Here is a 19151-nt window from a genome sequence, read left to right on the forward strand (position 1 = left end):
GTGCTGAACTCTGGTAAAACCACCAAACTTTAATTTTTGTTTAGTGAAACATACTAGACATCAAAATCTGAAGTGAAAGCATTTTTGCTCATAATGTCCACAGCTGGGCTTGAACTAGCAACCTCTGATTTATAAATCCAACTCGACCAATTCTATTAGTGGAAAATTGATTTTTTGATTCTTTCACATACAAATTTTGGCTTGACATTTAAAACGTCACTTTTACATTTATAGAATAGATCACAACTGTCACAATTATACTACTGTCCGATTGAGTTATTTTTGCATGGCCTGAATCTGACCTGTTCCGAAACTGGTCTGGAAATAACGTATTGAAATGTTGAAAGCTGTCAGAGATCAAGAGCCCTCAGAAATCTCTATTCCGAAGATGTACTCTTGGTAGAATAGGAAGATTTTTGATTGTTTTCTATTCAGTTTTCTACCTAAAACTTTAAAAATGGAAAACTTTCCTGTTAATTTCGCTAGGAGTTTCGTTCCGATTTTGCTTTGCCGGTATTTTTTTCTCGTTCTTTCAAACGAAATTCATTTGACTTATTTAATAATCAATTCCAAAGTCCCATAATTATTGTGCTGTTTAACGTACCGTTTTTTTTTTCTGAATAAATCGTATAACATTATACGTGGAATGTTTTTCTTGTTACATTTTCCCGTTTTATTTTTAGACGAAACAACTCTACAGAAAATATTTATTTATTTTTATAAATAACTTAACCTCCGATAAAAATAACTATCGTTTTGTTGTTGTTGTTTTACATAAAATTCTAATCAAAAAGCAACAGAAAAAAACCAACAATCCGTTCCATAAACTTTCGAAAATGCAGCGACCTCACAATTTATTCCATTCCCTGATTACCCAATTGTCAAACGCGAATTGTTGACATGGGGAAAACTTTCGATTTTCTATACAATTGTAAACAATAAAATGTGCGAAAGTTTTATTTTAGTTTCTTCTTCCCCAAACGACAGAAAAACAAAGGAAAAACAAAATTTTAACTATTAAGAGAAAACGAACGGAATGCAAACGAACAATGATAGTCTAACAATACATATACGAAAGACGTTATTGTGTTTTGAACTATTGCCAATCTATTTGGTGGCTGGCTCTACATCGTCGTAGCATTAATTTGTTTCACTTTTGATCAGATTCTTTATCTTTCTCGTTCGAATGAAAACGATTTGATTAAAATGTTTTTTTTTCTTCTTTTTATTAATTTATTTTATTGAAACTTATTGACTTGATTTGGCTGTTTCAATTACAAAAGAATCGCCAGCACCACGCACCACCAGAGTATTGCGTCATATCTTACAATTTTCCTTCCCAAAGAAATGCCACAATGTTCATGTAAAACCAACGTGAGAATTTATTTTTAAATTTTTCTCAAATCTCGCCATCACTGTCCAATATAATTATTTCTTTCCACTTGAAAAATGCGAGAAATGTGAGTAACTTGTAATAGGCATGGAGGCAACGACAATTGCTTTTCATTTCATCATATTTTGCATTGTGAATTGTAATTGGGACATTTTGATCTCTATAAAATGCTGGTCACGGTCAGACAAAAGCTCCTAATTGTTTTTTTTTAAATTTTCGAAAGGGGTGAAATAAAGTACCTGAAGAAAAGGTTTTGGCTTCCATTGACTACCAGCCTCATGAAAAAAAATTCCTCCATGCCACACTTTGCCACAGAACAAGTGCAAGGACCCAAGGAGACTGGAACAAAATTTGACTCAACCACTCAACCACCTTTCTAGCGTCTCCCTTATTCACATTAAGAGTGATATCGCCAAATCTTCAGGTTATTGGGAAACAAGCGGTCTCCGATTTTAATGAGTGATAGCTCGTTGGATTCGTCTTTCAATTCTAGGAAACACGTGTCTTTCACTTTTTCTTAAAAAAATTTGTTTTCTGTGAAAAGCGCTCAAAAGTGAAGACATGCCAGAGGGTACCGAAAACAGTTTTTCGGCAATAACTCAAGAAAAAAGTATTTTAAATTGTTGTAATGTTGTACGATTGTCGGCCTTGAAAAGACCTACAGGTAGAGTATACGCACCGCTTGGTGCTAGTTGATCCACTAGAGTTATGACTAGAAATATAGTGAATGTTCGGAGAGTCCGCTTCTCTGCAGCTTCGATGTACCACGGAACTGAGTTTGGGGTGTTGTAGCTGGCCTCACCCACTATCGTTGCACATATAAATGAACCCAGTACTTTTGGGCTGGAAGCCTACAGAAGTCTTGAAAAAAAAGTTGGTGCCAAAATCACCTGAAGATTTGGCGATATCACTCTTAAGCATTGTCATTTTTTGTAAGAGAGTTAAGGCCTGTCATAGTGAATTGACAGGACAGTTTCCCGAAAATGTATGGAAAATTTTATCACTATGACGGGCCTTAAATAAGACCCCACTTCGTACTTCGTACGGGTCTAAAAAGTCATTCTTTTACGTTCTTGAACGTCAACGGTGCCTAAGCACCAGTGGTTGCCGTCTCTTGTTATGACGAGAAGACAGATTTTCTTCAAAATGTCTTTTATTATTTAAAAAAAAATCATTGGTCGTCACAGTCGAAATACGTTTTGCAGAAAGGCTTGTAGACTTGTGAAGGGAATGATTTTAACGTTTTTCGTCCTTGCAACTATCTAAATTTTGTCCCAAATTTCTATAGTACTGTCTGATGAAATAGTAGCGCTGCAACTTCGAATTATTATTTTTTTTTACAGAAATGATGGAAAATATGGTGGTGGTTTTGAGCTGTCTACCGTTACGTTTTACATGAAAATGTGTGGTTATTTATTGGACATAATTTGTGAACCATGCGTTAAATTGTCTGGTTCAAGCTATATTCTCCATTCGGTTCATAACATTTTCCATTCGGATTTCATATTTTTCAGATTTCATTTTTAATTTAATTTTTTTTATTATCTTTCCGCCACAAAAACAAAATATAATTTTTACCGCCGAAACAATGCAAACTCTACAAACATTTTTGTAAAATATAAATGTCATTAATATCGAATTACCTTCTTCTTGCATTTCCTGTGTGTCCATTTGTGTAGTTGTCCGCCTAGAAAAACTTAAACCAAAATTACCCAAGCTAAATATAATACCGGCCAACGAAGCATATGACGAAGATTACATTCGTGAAATGCGTGCCAATCAACCAACACCATCCCTAACACCGTCACCGTCTCCATCCCCGCAACCGGTGGAATATATTGATCCAGACTTTGATCCCGACAATATGGTCATCCGTGGTGCGCCCATTACTGACGACGAAGATGATGGCATTGAAATGCACCGAAAGGCATCCCAACTGGATGACTTTTCCTTCAAAACGCATTCGTGAGTGAGAGATGATCGTTTAGAAAAGTAATGCAATTCCCCCTCAAACAAATAAAAAAAAGAGTTGTGTCATTTTGTGATAGCAAATGGAATTTTTCTTGAAATCATAACAAGTCCATACAAAAGGGAAAACGTTTATCGAGATCTATAATTGTTGCGTTTGAAATTTTTAATTTTTATTCAGTTCAATAACATTTGTTTGTTTTGACAGATCTTGTTAGGCACACTATAAGGACATCTACCCAAACATACACACACACACACACACAGACCTGCGCACACATAGTCGCACTCATACATAACCTCACTCTTACACTCTAAAAAATATTTTTTTTTATTAAATAAAAACACAAAACATTTTGCTCGCTCTATAGACTGCAATAAAATATTGGCATTTTACAAATTAAATGTTCGTTTAGAGAATTTAAAGAAAAATAATTTTGATTGTTTGACTTGGTCGTGCTTTTACTATGTTTTGTGTTAACTCTTAGAAAAAAACCACTCAAAAATATTTTACGACATATTTTCGACATTTTTTGTTCTTTTTCTATTTTATTTTCGTTGAACTTAACATTTTCGTTGTACACACTTCACACCAGGGCTTATTATTCGGAATTGTTTTCGTGAATTCCTAAGAATTTTCAGAATTTTTGGAAATTTTTAATAACTGTTAGAAATTTGTGAGAATTTTTAGTTTTAGGAATTTTTAAGAATTTTAAATCTTAAAATTCCTAAAACCTCTAAATTTAAGAATTTCCTGAATTTCTAATTTTTGTAAAACAATTTTTAAGAAATTTAAAGAATTGAAATTCCGAATAATAAGACTTGCTTCACAACAAATGGACGTCTGAGAGTACGCATCCGCCAACTGTACTTGTATGGGTAATGACTATATTAGCATTGCGTTCATTAGGTTCGACTCGAATCACAAACAATTTATTTCTTTAAAAAAAAATCGTCCGGCTGATCTTTCACACTTACTCTGACACGATGTGTTGCTAAAACCTTGACCCGATACAACCAATTCCATTTTGTACATACAATTCTATTGAGTGTGCCAAAAGACTTCAGGATTCTTAGCACAGAACTATCTTCGAAATTTGGTTTTTCGAAAACAGCTTCGCTTACTGCGACGGCTACACCATAAAATTAGATATATGTTCTCCAAGCATAATACAATCAATTTGGCAAACACAGTTATTGATACCCTGAGTCACGTAGTACGTAGTCACAACGAATATCTTCCATGAAAAACTTGTGCTAATTTTTAACTCTGACTAAGGTCAGTAAGTGATCGAGTGCCCAGTTCCACAATACTCTCAGACATTTCTTTATGTTTTGTACAAATATCTACATAAAAAACAGAAATATTCTTTTACATAACAAGGGAAAAAAATTATGAAAAGTACAGTTTTCGTGTTTTATGTTAATCCGAGGCGAAGCCGAGGTCAATAAACACATGAAAACGAAACTTATCAATTTTATCACGAGTTATTTAATAGATTTTACATGCATTTTAGCTTAAAGTCAAGTTACTTTTCATCCCTAGGGTTGTAATAAGTCATTTTCGACCCCTAGGGATAGCAAAAGTATGTGAAATCTTTTGGTTTAAGTGGTTATGTGACATGCATTTTATAGTCGTAAGTTGTTAAAAGAATTATTAATTTGTCAATTAATTAATTAATTATTTAAAAAAAAATGAAATCCTTTAACCTGGTGAACTGTTTCTCTGAAATAATTATCACTAAATTATCAATCCGGAGTAAAAGAGCATTGACTTCTCAAAATAAGTTTTGCATTCGTTAAGTTTCACATGGAATGGGTACGCAAACACGACTGTTTTTTTTTTGTTGTTGATATTATGGATTGTTTTTGGAATCATATTTTTAACCAAAGAATTTTTTTTCGTACCAAACTGATCTTCCCATCTTCTTTGACTGGCGTCTGAAATAATACCACCACTTTTTTATATGAAGAAACCAAAAAAAAAAAAAATATTTTCCTTTTGTATTTTGTCTTTTATATTTTATTTATAATTTTATGTTTTGTTGTTGTTGATTTTTCTTTTTATTAAATTCTTTTTCTCAACCAGCATTAAACAGAAGAAAAAAAAACCGAGACATTTTTATATCACCTAAACAAACATACGAAAATTTTTCTTATTTTTTAAAATTGCAGTACGAAAAGATATTGATTTACGCCTTCAGTTCAGATTTTTCACAAATAATCTACATAGAAAGGAAACAATGATTCAGTGAAAAGGTACCTAAAAACAACGGAATTTTAAATTGAAAAATTTAATTTTTTTATTTATTATTTGAAATTTGGCGTTGCTATTTCGCTTGATATTTATCTAAAACCAAAATTATCTGAATATCTGAAAGAGAAAATTCTAAAAAAAAAAAATTAAATTAAACTAACCCAAAAATCTAGGAATTGAAAGTGAAAAATGTTTTTATTTTCTAACTTTGTTTATAGAATTTTGGCTTTTCAAAAAACAATTATTCTTTGTGGCTCTTTGATGTAGTTTTTTTTTTGTTATTCATCTGTATATTTTGTATAAATGTAATTTTAAATGTCTAAAAGCCAATCAAAAATTGTTAGCTTCGTCGTCGTCGAAATGGAAGGTAAATTTCTACGAGAACTGATGTGTTGTGTCGATACATTTTGATTTTATCCGATATAGAGAAACGTGGCTTAGCCATCGTATTACAAAGCTTTGTGAACGATTACCATGGATGACAATTGAACAGATTTATTGCTTTAGTTTAGTCGATCTGGACGAAAGTTCATTTAATGAATAGATGAACAAAATTGGCTGAAAATCATCCCAGCCCATCATGAGCATCATAAACGGCTGGAAATTCGTACAATCTAGTACTTCATTTGTGTAAATTATCAGTGACGCAGTGTGATTTGATACTTCTAATCCGAAATTCTACGCGTTAGTTGTCTTTGGTATTTATATGCAAAATGAGATAGAGAGAAATTTCAGGAGAGTTTGCAGTATTAAGAAAACCAACGTACTGCTTGTTTATTTTTAAAGTAATGAAAACTTTAAGTTTTTCCATTCAAATTCGAAAAGTTTGGAATAATTTGGTTACATTAGATGCTGCGAAAGTGATTCATTACTTTTGGAATCAAAAGTCGGTCTTTTCCATCTGTCAATAGTGACGTTTTAAACGTCAAACGAAAATAAATTTGAGAAATGGTCGCAAAATGTTTTATTTTTCCTTAATTCTAATAATGAAATAGAAATGAGGAAAAATAAAAAAATTTTAAGTCCATGCCGTTTTTTAAATTTTCGTTTGACGTTTAAAACGTCATTTTGACAGAAAAGACCAACTTTGATTCCAACAGACACATGAAGTAACAATTTTGTGATGGAAACGAAATCCATTTTTTGAGCAACAATGTTCATTAGTATCAACTAATGAATAACGTAGCAGCATCCAAGCACATGCGAGAGTTGAGTTTTACATATAAATTCACGAAAAAGAAACCGAAAATATTCCACACCACATGTAATCGATCATTTTCGCATGGTACAAATCACTTTGCAATGTTCAACTTTCGCATTGGGTAGGTAGTAAAAGCACTTACGTTATTTAATTGAAGTAGTAACACATTCTGGTAATTCTTGACATTTCATTGAATTGTCGGGTAACGAAAAATGTATCGTACGACATAAAGTTCGCAAAAGTTTGATTGAAAACTACAGTCACACATACACTTGATAGAGTACAGTCCAATTCAAATACAATTTCTTCTTGCCGAAAACAGAGATATTTTTCATAGAACAATTTTTTGACAGACAAAGCTTTTTACAGACAGTTTGTGCATGACGTTTTTGATTCGCAAGAGAAGCTTGTTGCTGATGAACTACTAACCGTGATAAAACTCCTTTTGACAGCAATAACTAAAACATTTTCTATGTGGCAGCGATTATACACTTAAAGACAACACATAAAAACGTGACACAATTTCTTTTTTTTTTTAAGAAAAAAATGAAACAAAAAATGTTTTCTCTTTCCCTTATTAGTGTAAACAATTTGTATCTAAATTAACATTTTATTTTATAGGAAATAAAAAACTGAAAAATAAACAGGACAATAATAAAAGTTTAGAGAAAGCTTAGTTTTCATCACTATAAAAAATTCTATCAAAAAGTTCGTAAATTCAATTTTATTTTTTACTTATTTTTATTGCATTTTTAAACTGAACAAAAAACCGTAGTGGCGATATAAAATTCAAACAGCTTTCAGATGGCTTATTTCAAACAGAAAATGTGTGTTAAAAATATATATATTTTAAGCTTTTTTAGAGATTAACCGCAAAAAGGAAGGTCCCAACTCATTTAGATAACAGTTGGATGGTATAAAAACTTACATTTTGTCTGTATTTTCTACTTGTAATTTCTAAGTAAAAACTTTGGCAACTCAGTATCCAATGAGAAGTCTAAATTCAATTCATAATGTTTACGAATTCATTGTCATGTTCTTCATAACTGACCCCTTGAAACGGCGGATAATATGTTCTCATTACTACCAAAAGAACGAAATTATGTCGTGCTTCAGATATTTACAGCTATAAATAGAAAACCGTTGAAAAGTGTAAAAATCGAGGTGTGAAAGGTTGAATCTATTACTTCACTAAAATAAAAACTTCTGCTACTTTTGATTTGAGATTTTCAATTTGCTCAACTTATTTCTGAGCAATCTGTTTTTGCTTTATACTTCTCAATTTCCTTAATTTAAGTCGAGACTAAGCTATTGTGACATTTAGTAGCTTGACCAATCTAACCGATATTTTTTGACCAATCAGTTGTATCCGAAGTATTGATGAGAGTAGAAAAGACTAATTCTGATCGCTTAAACAAATTTCTGCCTTCTATTTGCATTATTTGTGTGTTCTACTTGCGTGGTGTGCATAATATGAATGTACCCGAAAAATAATAAACTTTTTTTTCAGGTTTAATCCATTGATGGTTGAAAAAAACTAACACGGAATGATGAACGTTCCCTCCTACTTTTTTGTGCATATGATTGACCATATTGACCTTTAAACATAATGAATTAATATTTTAATGACATGGCGTTTATATCTTTACAGTCAACTTAAATCGCAAATGTAACGCCGTCGTTCGAACGATGTTCAAACTTTATTTGTTATAAGATGCTCTTATGATGTGAACGAGTTGTGGGACTTGTCAAACTCTGAAACAAAAGGAATTTGAGGAAACTATGCTCATTTTGACATGTCCCACAATTGTTCACTATGGAATGTTAACGATGAGCTTATTTCGGCTCAGTTAAACGTAACTGGCCTTGAGTGCAATGTCAAAATGATAGAAGAAACATTTGTATTTCGAAAATTCTAACTTTAAATTTCGGTTGATTTTCATTCATTTTTGACAGTGTCTGTAAGGCCAGTTTAATTTTATCTGATCTCCGGTCTATTGAACCACTTACATCGATCAAACGATCGAATCTTAACAGTTTTTATCGTTATGCGGTCAATAACAGAAGACGGTCCCCTCAAATAGTATTGAGCGGTTGTGATATTTTAAATTGCTCGAAGGCTTCCTATTCGGACTACATTTTTGGAATAGTAGTCTACACATTCTATCCATATCTAACTGATCCGAAATCAAACAAAACGCAAAACGATTTAAGTTGGCTGGAGTTCCATTTTAAGATAATATTGAATAAAAATTATGACAAATAAATACCAGCAACGTACTTCAATCATGAGTGGTACTCTAAATAGAGTACTGAAATTGGACAGTGTATCATACACATTTTGGCACAGTAAGAAATTTTGAAAGACATTTGTACGTTATTTGGCAGCTGTCATTACGATCGCTCATGTTTGCAGTGCGTTGTTCCTAGACATATTTTATCGATTATATTGATTCGTGTGTATGTTGTGAATTGTTTGTTTTTGTTTTTATTGTTTTTTTTTTGTTTGTTAATTGTTATACTTGTAGTGCGTACTGAATTAAAAAAAAAGCTGAAATGAAATTTTTGAAATTAAAAGCAAATGTGATTGTTACAAAAAAAATGAACCTGATAATTAAGAATTTAACAAATTTTTAAATGTTTTGCAGTACGCCTATCCCGTCTGAACCAGCGTAAATAAAGCGGCATCTAAAATCCTAAAGATAAAAACAGTACGTACTATCCCGAAAATACTTATCACTTATTTTATTAATTACACTTTTAATATTAGCAGCACTAATTCTTTAATTCTTAAAAAATTATTTACTTTTAAAAAAAACCATCTTATACACCAGCTTCTGTATTACGATTTGCATGACACTTCCTTTTATTTGTAGTACGCTTTGCAACTCTGTAAACCATTCATATAATTTATTAAGCTTTTTATCTACTGTTTGGCTTAGTCTGGTGGATATTGTTGTTGTTGTTGTTCCAAATGGGCCTCTGCCCATATAAATTGTGGCGTGGATCTAGAGATCCGTGTACAGCCAATGTCTTCTATTCAAATTCGATAGTTCTGGAAACTATCTTCACACGCGCTAATGTCGATCACGCGTTTTTAATTGTCTCTCTAAGATGGCGTCGCCGCCATTTTGTTACGAAATCGTAGCAAATAAAAGTTTCTAAATTCACTATGAAAAAGTTCACTCCTCACGCCCTTATGGGCAATACTGTTCTTCTATCAAACGGCACAAAAACACAAATTTGAGCTCGCTCCAGTCTCCAGACTGGCTCAAACGAACACCCTTGCCTTCCTCACGGAACCTGGGAACCCAAAGTATTTACCAGAGGCCGAACGTCCTCCCCGGTTGAAGGCTGAAAGCGGACCCCACAGGTGGATATTGTTTTTGGGTAATTTTGATTTAAGGATTGAGGATAACATACCATTGACAGTTCATTTAAAAGTTCTGAAGTCATCAATGTTCCCAGTAAATTAAGTGTTTCCAGCCAATGATATTTTGGCGCAAAATTTGAATACGCCTTAGCGAAGCACTTAATTCTGGGAACATCGATGACTTTCAAGACTCTGATAAATCTAAAATTGTGTTTTCTAAAGATGAACTCACTGGAGATTATTTCGTTTGCCACTCGATTTCACTTTTATCATCAAAATGTAATTTTTTTTGTTTGAATTAAATTTATTCTTTATTTGAAAGTATACGATCTCAGAGCACAGTCATAGTCGTTGAATCTCAATAATTATGTAACATTTAAAGCCGCGGCTGCACCATCTGGTCCACAAACACTGATGCGTGTTGGTGGACCAGGTGGTGTTCATTCAGCTGGGCCAAAGAGTTACACAATTTTCAATAAGACTTGACTGTTTATCAACTCATCACCCTTTCTCTCATTTCGATATGAATCATAGAAAACTAAATTACCATCGCTGACTTTCACAGCCAGGGCTGCGAACGTCCGAAAACCAAATTTCTCCATCATTTCGAACGGTTTTGGCAACTGCTGAATCAGCCTTGCATTTTATTTCTTGACACTGACGAGCATGATTAATTTGAAAGATGAGAGCGTCAATAATCAAATATAAATCATTGAGAGCCGGCTAAAACATAAGGCTGAGCTCCGGAGTTGCCAAAACAGTTCGAAATTATGAAAAAATTCGGTTTTTGGACTTCGCAGTTTTTGGAAATTTTTGGCAATTTGTTGAAAATTTTGGAAAAAAATTCCAAAAATAGGCGCTGTTCACAGCACAATGTTATTTGAAAATTTCGCTTGCGTTTTGAATTGGTTGGTTATGCGGATTAAAAATTATCTGCACGCCGAAACTCATCGTCCACTTAGTTACCATGAGCGTATTGTTTATGGAAAGTTATGGAACAACACTATTTCCGAGACTGTTTCCTACTCTCAACTAAATCGAACAACATTTTGCTGGAATGGTTTACTCCAACAGTTATCAATACATCTTAAATAGAGATATTTGGCACGGAATCGAGAGGAAGTTGGCAAAGCTAAATTTTGGCACTGCTATGACAATTATTTGTGTTAGATAGAAGCTTATGTCGCTTCCTGTAAATCCATTTCTTTCGAGTTATAGTTTGATGTGCGTTGATATGTGTGGCAATTTATTGAATAGAAAATTAGTGACCGTGACCGGTTAAAGTACATGAAAAATAGTTAACTTTCAGAATACGACATTTCAAAAGGTAATGCTGTTGTTTACTGAGCATGACGTTTAGCACTCTAGCTCCGGCTCAAATTTTCCAATCCGGATTTTATCATTTCTATTTCGAACTACTTAACCGCAACTTATTGCTATGTACAATACGTAAGAATAATACAGCCAAGTAGTGTGCAGTCGATATTGCGGTCGTACATTTTTGAAAAAGGATTCTGATTCAGCGAAAATAAAATACAAAACGCACGAATGTAGGCTACAATTTTAGCTAAGAGTCGATGTCTCTTAATTACGAGCATGATTAGATGTTTCAAAGTTTTCACTGTCAATGAAAGACGAAAGATAATTTAGAATTTTTGACATTTAAGAGGCATCGATGCTTTGCTGAAAAGCACACATTTAGGCGTTTTTTAAATACTATATTTTAGGTTAATTTTGATGATTTCTTTTCATCAGAATCTATTGCAGTTTGACCAGCTCTGAGAAAACTGAGTAGTTTATGAAAGTTCCTCAGAGCTGGTCAAACCACTACAACCAAATCTATTTTCTATGGAAAGCTAACACATTCGTGGTCATTATTGCGGTCGTACATTTTTTAAAAAGGATTCTGATGAAAAGATATCATCAAAAACGAAATAAGAGGCTCGCAAATGTATGCTATGATTTTAGTGGTCTAATTCACACACCGAATTGACGTTATCATTAACTTCTGAAAGGCAGTTTTTTCTCGAGTCAGAAAGTTCAATTATTTCCATTATTTTCTGAACTGACCAAGTGTATAATTGACCACCCCAAATAGAATGAAATTACAAATTTTACTCAGACTCAAAAATGAATTATCCCATCTGATGAGTTGTGTAAATAACATTCTGTTCTGTTGCATATTCATATTACATTCAATTTAATTTTTATCTTTTAGTGCTATTGGTTCCGTTCAAAAAAAAAAAAAAAATCATTAAAAACAAATTTTTGGTGTGTTGTGTTGTAATAAGTTATATTTTCAGGCTATAATTCATTTTATTTTAATCAATATTAGCATTCAACATTCATTTTATTGTCCACACTAGTTTTTTTTTTAATTCATTACACCCATTTTATGCTGTAGAATGGCGGCGCGGTCCCATCATGTTTCATATTAAATTACATTTCGTTTATTGTGTTGCCGAATAGAACAAACATATTTTATGTCGTACACATTCCATCCGTACTGTATAATGTTATGTACATACACATTCATACCAGATCACCATTCAGCATTTTCCGAAAGTAAAAAAAAAAAACGTTGAAACAAAAACCAAAAATCGAAAATTCGTGTAGCAAAAAAGAGCCGCCTATGTGTCATTTAGATTTATATTTTGTTTTTTGCTTTTCAGCTTATTGTAATTTTTATGTAATTTTTATAGCGATTCGCACACACATCCATAAAAAAAAGTTTTGAACAAATTCATTATTAATGTGGTGGTGGCGTTGTGTTTTTATTTATTAAATATTCTCGACTATCATCTATTATATACATTTTTCCGGGTGGGATATACAATATTGTAACATTGGTGGCTGGGAATATATTTTCCACTTCTACGTTTATTTGTCAGCCACGATTGAATTAATTTCGATTCGATATTGAGACGAACGTTTTTTTGTAATCTTTTTTTTTTTAAATCGTTTTTACAGCGGGACGTCAACGTCGCATGGGACACTTTACGAGAAACTACACCGTTGGTCACTGGTAGACATTTTTCTTTGTCATTTTTTTCTTTGTTTAAAAACAAAATATTAATAAATTTTGACCTTTTTTTTTAAATCTATTTGAAAATAGACACTACTTGAATCGAATATGCAATTTTATTTTAATTTGTTTAACTCAAATGTTTGCCGACATTACGTTTTGCTTGATAAAAAAAAATCTTTAAAAAAAATTAACCTCTAAATTGATCAAAGATATTGAAAAATTAAAATCAGATTTAATAGAATTGAGTTTCTATCAGAAGAAAACAAAAGATTGTGTGACTTTACGAAAAAGAATTTTTTTTTTTTTAATTTAAAACAAAAATTTATAATGCTCACTATGCTGTCCAGTGTTTGGTTTGAATAGTAAAAGTTGTTTATTTAAGGGATTTTATTTGCATCTTCACATCTTGTTTTTTTTTTATTAGAAGAATATAAGAGTTTCAGCTGGTTTTGAATGAAAACAGAAAAAAATTATTATGAATAATTAAGGATAGGTCTAAAAAAATTATTTAAACAAAAAAAAACTTTTAATATTTTATTTAAACACAAAAATAAATATTTTTTAATCGAAAAAGAAATTGAATTAGTTTTAATAATCAATTAACAAGAATTAATTTAAACCAATACCAACAATCAATCACCTTTTTTTTAAAGAAAGGATATCACAGTTTTATTTAGCAAAGAAATGCAACACATCTGTTTTGTTGTAAAAAATTACTCAATTGGAAACATCACATCACAAAATATGTTTAACAAAAAAAAAAGTTTGTGAGAAAATCAAAATGTCGGTTTGTTTGTTCAAAGAATAGCAAAAAAAACGAACCGAATAGCGACAAAACATACATAACTTAACATACATAACATACACCAATGTGATATCAACATACTTTTTTTTTAAATAAATAAATGAAGAAAAAAAAACAAATTTAACAAACAATTTAATTACAAAGTTTGATTTACGCGGATTTTATTTTTTTATAAACTTTACATTAAATCTAAATGTAAAGGCAAATAAAGAAATGGCTTTAAAAAAAATTGGACACTTTAAACTTTCAAAAATTTGATTGGGATTTTCTTAAAGTATATATGATGCACGTGATATATTATATTATTGCTTTGAGTTAAACGCAAAAAAAACATTAAAAAAAAACGATTTAGCAAATAAAACCAACACGATAAGTTGAAGATGTTAAAATGAAAGCAAAATAAAATGATCGAGTCTGGTTTTTGACAATTGAATTTCAATTGTCAAAAACCAGAATCGATCATTTTATTTTGCTTTCATTTTATGTTATTTTTATTCACAAAAATGGATTTTTTAGTGATTTAAAGAGCTGACATTCATCTGGCATGTATCATTTGCTGAGAGGATCCAGGGCCTATTATTTGGGAATCGATTTTGGGAATATTTGGGAATTTTTGGGAATAAATTCCCAAATAATTGCTCCTTTTGAAGATATTCTGCCAAAATGTTTGGCTTCTTCTTTTTTATTGTTATCAACCAGCCAATCATGTCTAAATACCACTGACATTCAGTGTCATCCATCAGAAGTTTATTTTCGCTGTTCACGAGGTGCTTTTTTATATCCAGCGGCATATTACATCAGGTATTTTCTATCGTCTACACTTATCCAATCTTCCACTTCCCAAAAATTCCCAAAAAATCACAAATATTCCCAAAAATTTTCAAATATTCCCAAAAATTCCCAAATATTCCCAAAAATTCCCAAATATTCCCAAAAATTTTCAAATATTCCCAAAAATTCCGAAATAAGAGAGGACGATCATCTCTTTCCTAGAATCAGGGTCGACTAAAACCAGATAAATTTATGCGAAAACAATTTGTGGACTTAGATGACAAGGTTTTAGAAGTCAAAATAAAAATTTGGACCCTCGGACGTAATGTGCTTACGTGATTAGGCAATGTAAATGCACCTTACTTAATTTTTTTGTGGTTCCTCCATCGGCTTAAAACAGGTCATTTTGTGTATTTAAAATTTGATAAGAATAATATCCACTAAGTGAAAAGATATCTGAGTCTCTATAGACGACACGTTCAATTCAGTGCAATTTTAGGGAATATTTGGGAATTTTGGGAATTAATTTCCAAATAATAGGCCCTGAGAGGATCTATTTAACATTAAGATATCCCTACGTAACCATCTTCTTCAGTGTCACTTTGGCTTTGTTTTTACGCTACACATACACAAGCACACACATACACACTCAAGAGAAGGAAAAAAACGAACGTAAAAATAAGGAATATTTTCCGCTTTTTCATTTCAAAAAAAGAAATTTTAATCTTTCACTTTCTGCTATCATTTGTCTATTTCAAATCAATTCAAATGTTTTACCGAGAGAAGGAAGAGAAAAAAACATTCGTCGTTTCGTGAAATAGACAGAAGATATCAGGATTATAATTGTAAAAGTTGAAAATTCCATTATATTTATATGAAACAAAAAAAAACTACGCTAAACGAAACATTAAATAGAGTTTACTATATCGATTGAATGCAAAACAATTAAAAAAATAAATGTTTGCATTAAAAAGCTTAATATACAAAACAAAAAAACAAAAAACTTTTTCAAAATTTTTATTTAAAAAAAATAAATCATCAGCTGGACCATACAGAAGATTTTTGAAACGGCAAAAAACAAACAAACAAACACATAATAATTATATTGTAAATTTTAAGACAAAAAGCATATTATATTATTATTGTTAAATGTACATGTACCATCTAAGCTTAATTGTATCTCTTTTTTTTGGAAAATAAATAAAAGAAAAAGACAACCGTTTTTCGTTTCCATTCGGCACAGCTGTGACATAGCAGATTTGACAAAGGATTTTTATTTGACTCCCTGTTACATCTGCTATGAATACATAATGACTTTCAATGACCTTTGTAACATAACCTCCAAACAGCAAGTGAGCGATTTCTATCTTTCCTCGGGCTTCGAAACCAATTTGTTCCACTACCAGTTTGCGTATATAGTAGCTTCTTTAGGATCCCGTATCAACCAGACAATGTTACTTCGAAATCCGAAGAGTAAGCCTTGCGACATAGGACATCTTTACTGATATAGTCAAATTTTGCAATTTTGTTGCAATGGTACATTACGTCCTTGTTTGGAGATTTTTATTTTTCCGATAGGGAGGTGTGGTGAATCCACTAACTTACAGTTGTTTACAAATTGATTTTAATGAAAGTAGTTTGTATTTACCACATTATAATCAAGTATTCCTTGTCCTTAAGAGCTTCCGAGCGTACGCTGAAATTGTAGCCTACATTTCTGCGTTTCGAAATTTTTGATCGCTGATATCTTTTAACGGGAGCCCTTTTTGAAAAATGTACGACCACATTTTCGAGTAAAAATATGTCAGCTTTGAATAAAAAATAAAATTGTCTGTGAAAGTTCCATGTGCTTTGAGAAAAGTGTACCTTTGATGCAAATCTGGGGCATCGGTACAGTTTTCTCAAAGCACATGAAACTTTCACAGACAATTTTATTTTTTATTCAAAGCTGACATATTTTTACTCGAAAATGTGGTCGTACATTTTTCAAAAAGGGCTCCCGTTAAAAGATATCAGCGATCAAAAATTTCGAAACGCAGAAATGTAGGCTACAATTTCAGCGTACGCTCGGAACCTCTTAAATGTGGGTATAAATATGAGGACATTTCGATTAATAAATTGATTCAATTCTTATTCATCAACTGAATAACATTGTTTCACATGTAGGATTAGCTCCCACAGAGGTTCGCAACTAGAGCTGAAAGCGAAGGCTATAATCCCTCGTCGTGCCGACATAACAATCTTCAAACAATTACTTATAGTAGATTACGTTGGATGCTGCGAAAGTAATTCATTACACAAGGACACAATTTCGTTATACGAGCAAACTCACGAGTAAGTTTTTGAGCAACAAGCTTCGGTTACTGTTTTCGAGGCAAGTGTAGAGTTTGCATATCCGAGCCAAGGGCGAGGTATGCAACTACACTTGTCGAGAAAACAGTTACCGAAGCTTGTTGCTCAAAAACACGAGTGAGTTTGCGAGTTCTACAAAATTGTGTCCGTAGAGCAATGAATTACGTCGCAGCATCCAACGTATTCTGGTTTATTGCCTGCTCATGCGAAAATTGATTATTACACGGCTGTTCTGCAGAAATTCTACATAAATTCAGTATCTCAATAAACCAACACCAACTGTGTATCTGCCGTTTCATCTTATCTCTGTGACCTTTTTAACCTCTGTTTGTTCCACGGCGTCTATCCGGATGATCTGAAGGTCGCTAGGGTGGTTCCAATTTACAAAAAAGATGACTCTTTTGATGTAACCAATTATCGACCGATCTCTATTCTACCGGCAGTCAACAAAGTTTTAGAGACTATCGTTCAGCGTGCCGTCTTTAGCTTTCTCGATCAATGTAAGTTTTTCAATTCTCGTCAGTACGGTTTCAGGGAGGGGAGTGGAACCCATACTGCCCTGTTCGAGCTGATCAACATGATCAACAAGAGGATTGATGAGAAAGAAGTGGTCTCTGGATTGTTTATTGATTTGTCAAAAGCTTTTGACACTGTTATTCACGGATTGCTTCTAGCTAAGCTTGAGGTTGCCGGGATCCGTGGAGTAGCGCTCAGTCTAATGAGGAGCTATCTCAGCGATAGAAAGCAGTGTACAGAGTGTAATGGGGTCAGGAGCGAAATGACTGACGTAACGGTTGGTGTACCGCAAGGAGGTGTACTTTCACCGCTGCTTTTTATCATCTTTATAAATGACTTTTTCGATCTGCCGATCAGGTCTTCGCCGTCGGTTTTGCCGACGATACCAACATGTTCGTGTCTTCAGCCTTGATCTCTGACAACGTCGGTAACCTTTCAGATGACCTTCGTATTGTTGCTGAGTATTTTCGAGTTAACAAGCTGACACTGAATTTGAAGAAAACCAAGGTGGTTCACTTCCGTAAGCCGCACGTCAAAATTGATGGATTGCCTGAACTCTTTTTCAATGGTGTGTCGATTAAGGTGAGTGCCTCGGCCAGGTGTCTGGGGTTGTTGTTGGATGAATTTGTCAACTGGAATGAGCACATAGCCGGTATATGTGGTACCATTTCCCGTGGTATCGGTGTTATGAAAAGACTTCGTTTTCTGCCGGTGAAGATTCTCCGTCTTATATACTTTTCAACTGTACATTGCCACCTTACATATTGCGCAGGTGTCTGGGGTTCTGCCAACAAAACTGTGATAGATGAGTTACAAGTTCTACATAGAAGAGCTCTCAAAGCCGCTCACAAGCTGCCATCGCGTTACCCTACTAAGCAGCTTTTCGAAGTTGAGTTCCCCCGCGTGCTTACGATTCCTAAGACTTATGAATTCGCAGTATGTAAATATGTGCATTGTTGTCTGCACGATTCGAAACACCATTCTTCGGAATTTTTCGACAATGTGAATCGCTACGGTACGAGGTTCTCCTACCTTCTTAAGAGGCCACTAGTTTCGTCTAACTATGGTAAGCGTAGTCTGCAGTATGCTGGACCGACGCTTTTTAATGCATTGCCTCGGACGCTTAAGAACGAAACTCGACTCGAAAAATTCACACGTGGACTGAAAGCGTACTTGCTAGCGCGGAGTGACTTTTAACCTTAACTTTAGTTTGCATTTAATGAACAATGATGCACGATAAATCATTAGATCACGGTAATTGATCTAGGAGCGGACGATTGACTTAGTACTGGATTACGATTATGTTTTTTGAATTTGCTTCGAATTTTTTATTATAAACGCTACCATCGTTTATTCTATTCTAACTATCCTTGCTTCTGCCCATTTTATTCTATTTTGCTGTTGATTTTAATTAATTAGTTTTTGTTGAGCCGGCTGTTTTGTTTTATCAATTTTTTCTTTCTATTACTCAATGTTACTTTGATTCA

General features: G+C 33.0%; 1 protein-coding gene across 19 annotated transcripts in view; it reads left to right on the forward strand.

The window, feature by feature from the left end:
- Positions 1-14356, forward strand: part of LOC119067738 (tropomodulin) — a 70300-nt gene extending 55944 nt beyond the window's left edge. For 6 of the 19 annotated variants that reach the window (XM_037170856.1, XM_037170860.1, XM_037170859.1 and 3 more), the window contains exons 7-9: positions 3073-3358; positions 9468-9530; positions 13163-14356. In XM_037170856.1, the coding sequence (XP_037026751.1) occupies positions 3073-3358; positions 9468-9495 (314 nt within the window). In that variant the 3' untranslated portion in view covers positions 9496-9530; positions 13163-14356. Of the gene's footprint in view, positions 1-3072; positions 3359-5053; positions 5181-5536; positions 5622-7440; positions 7528-9467; positions 9531-13162 lie in introns of those variants that run through there. The other 13 variants (XR_005086006.1, XR_005086010.1, XM_037170868.1 and 10 more) reach the window with 11 other exon arrangements.
- Positions 14357-19151: the final 4795 nt, after the last annotated feature.

Source organism: Bradysia coprophila, assembly GCF_014529535.1.
Source record: "Bradysia coprophila strain Holo2 chromosome X unlocalized genomic scaffold, BU_Bcop_v1 contig_128, whole genome shotgun sequence".
NCBI classification, from domain to species: domain Eukaryota; kingdom Metazoa; phylum Arthropoda; class Insecta; order Diptera; family Sciaridae; genus Bradysia; species Bradysia coprophila.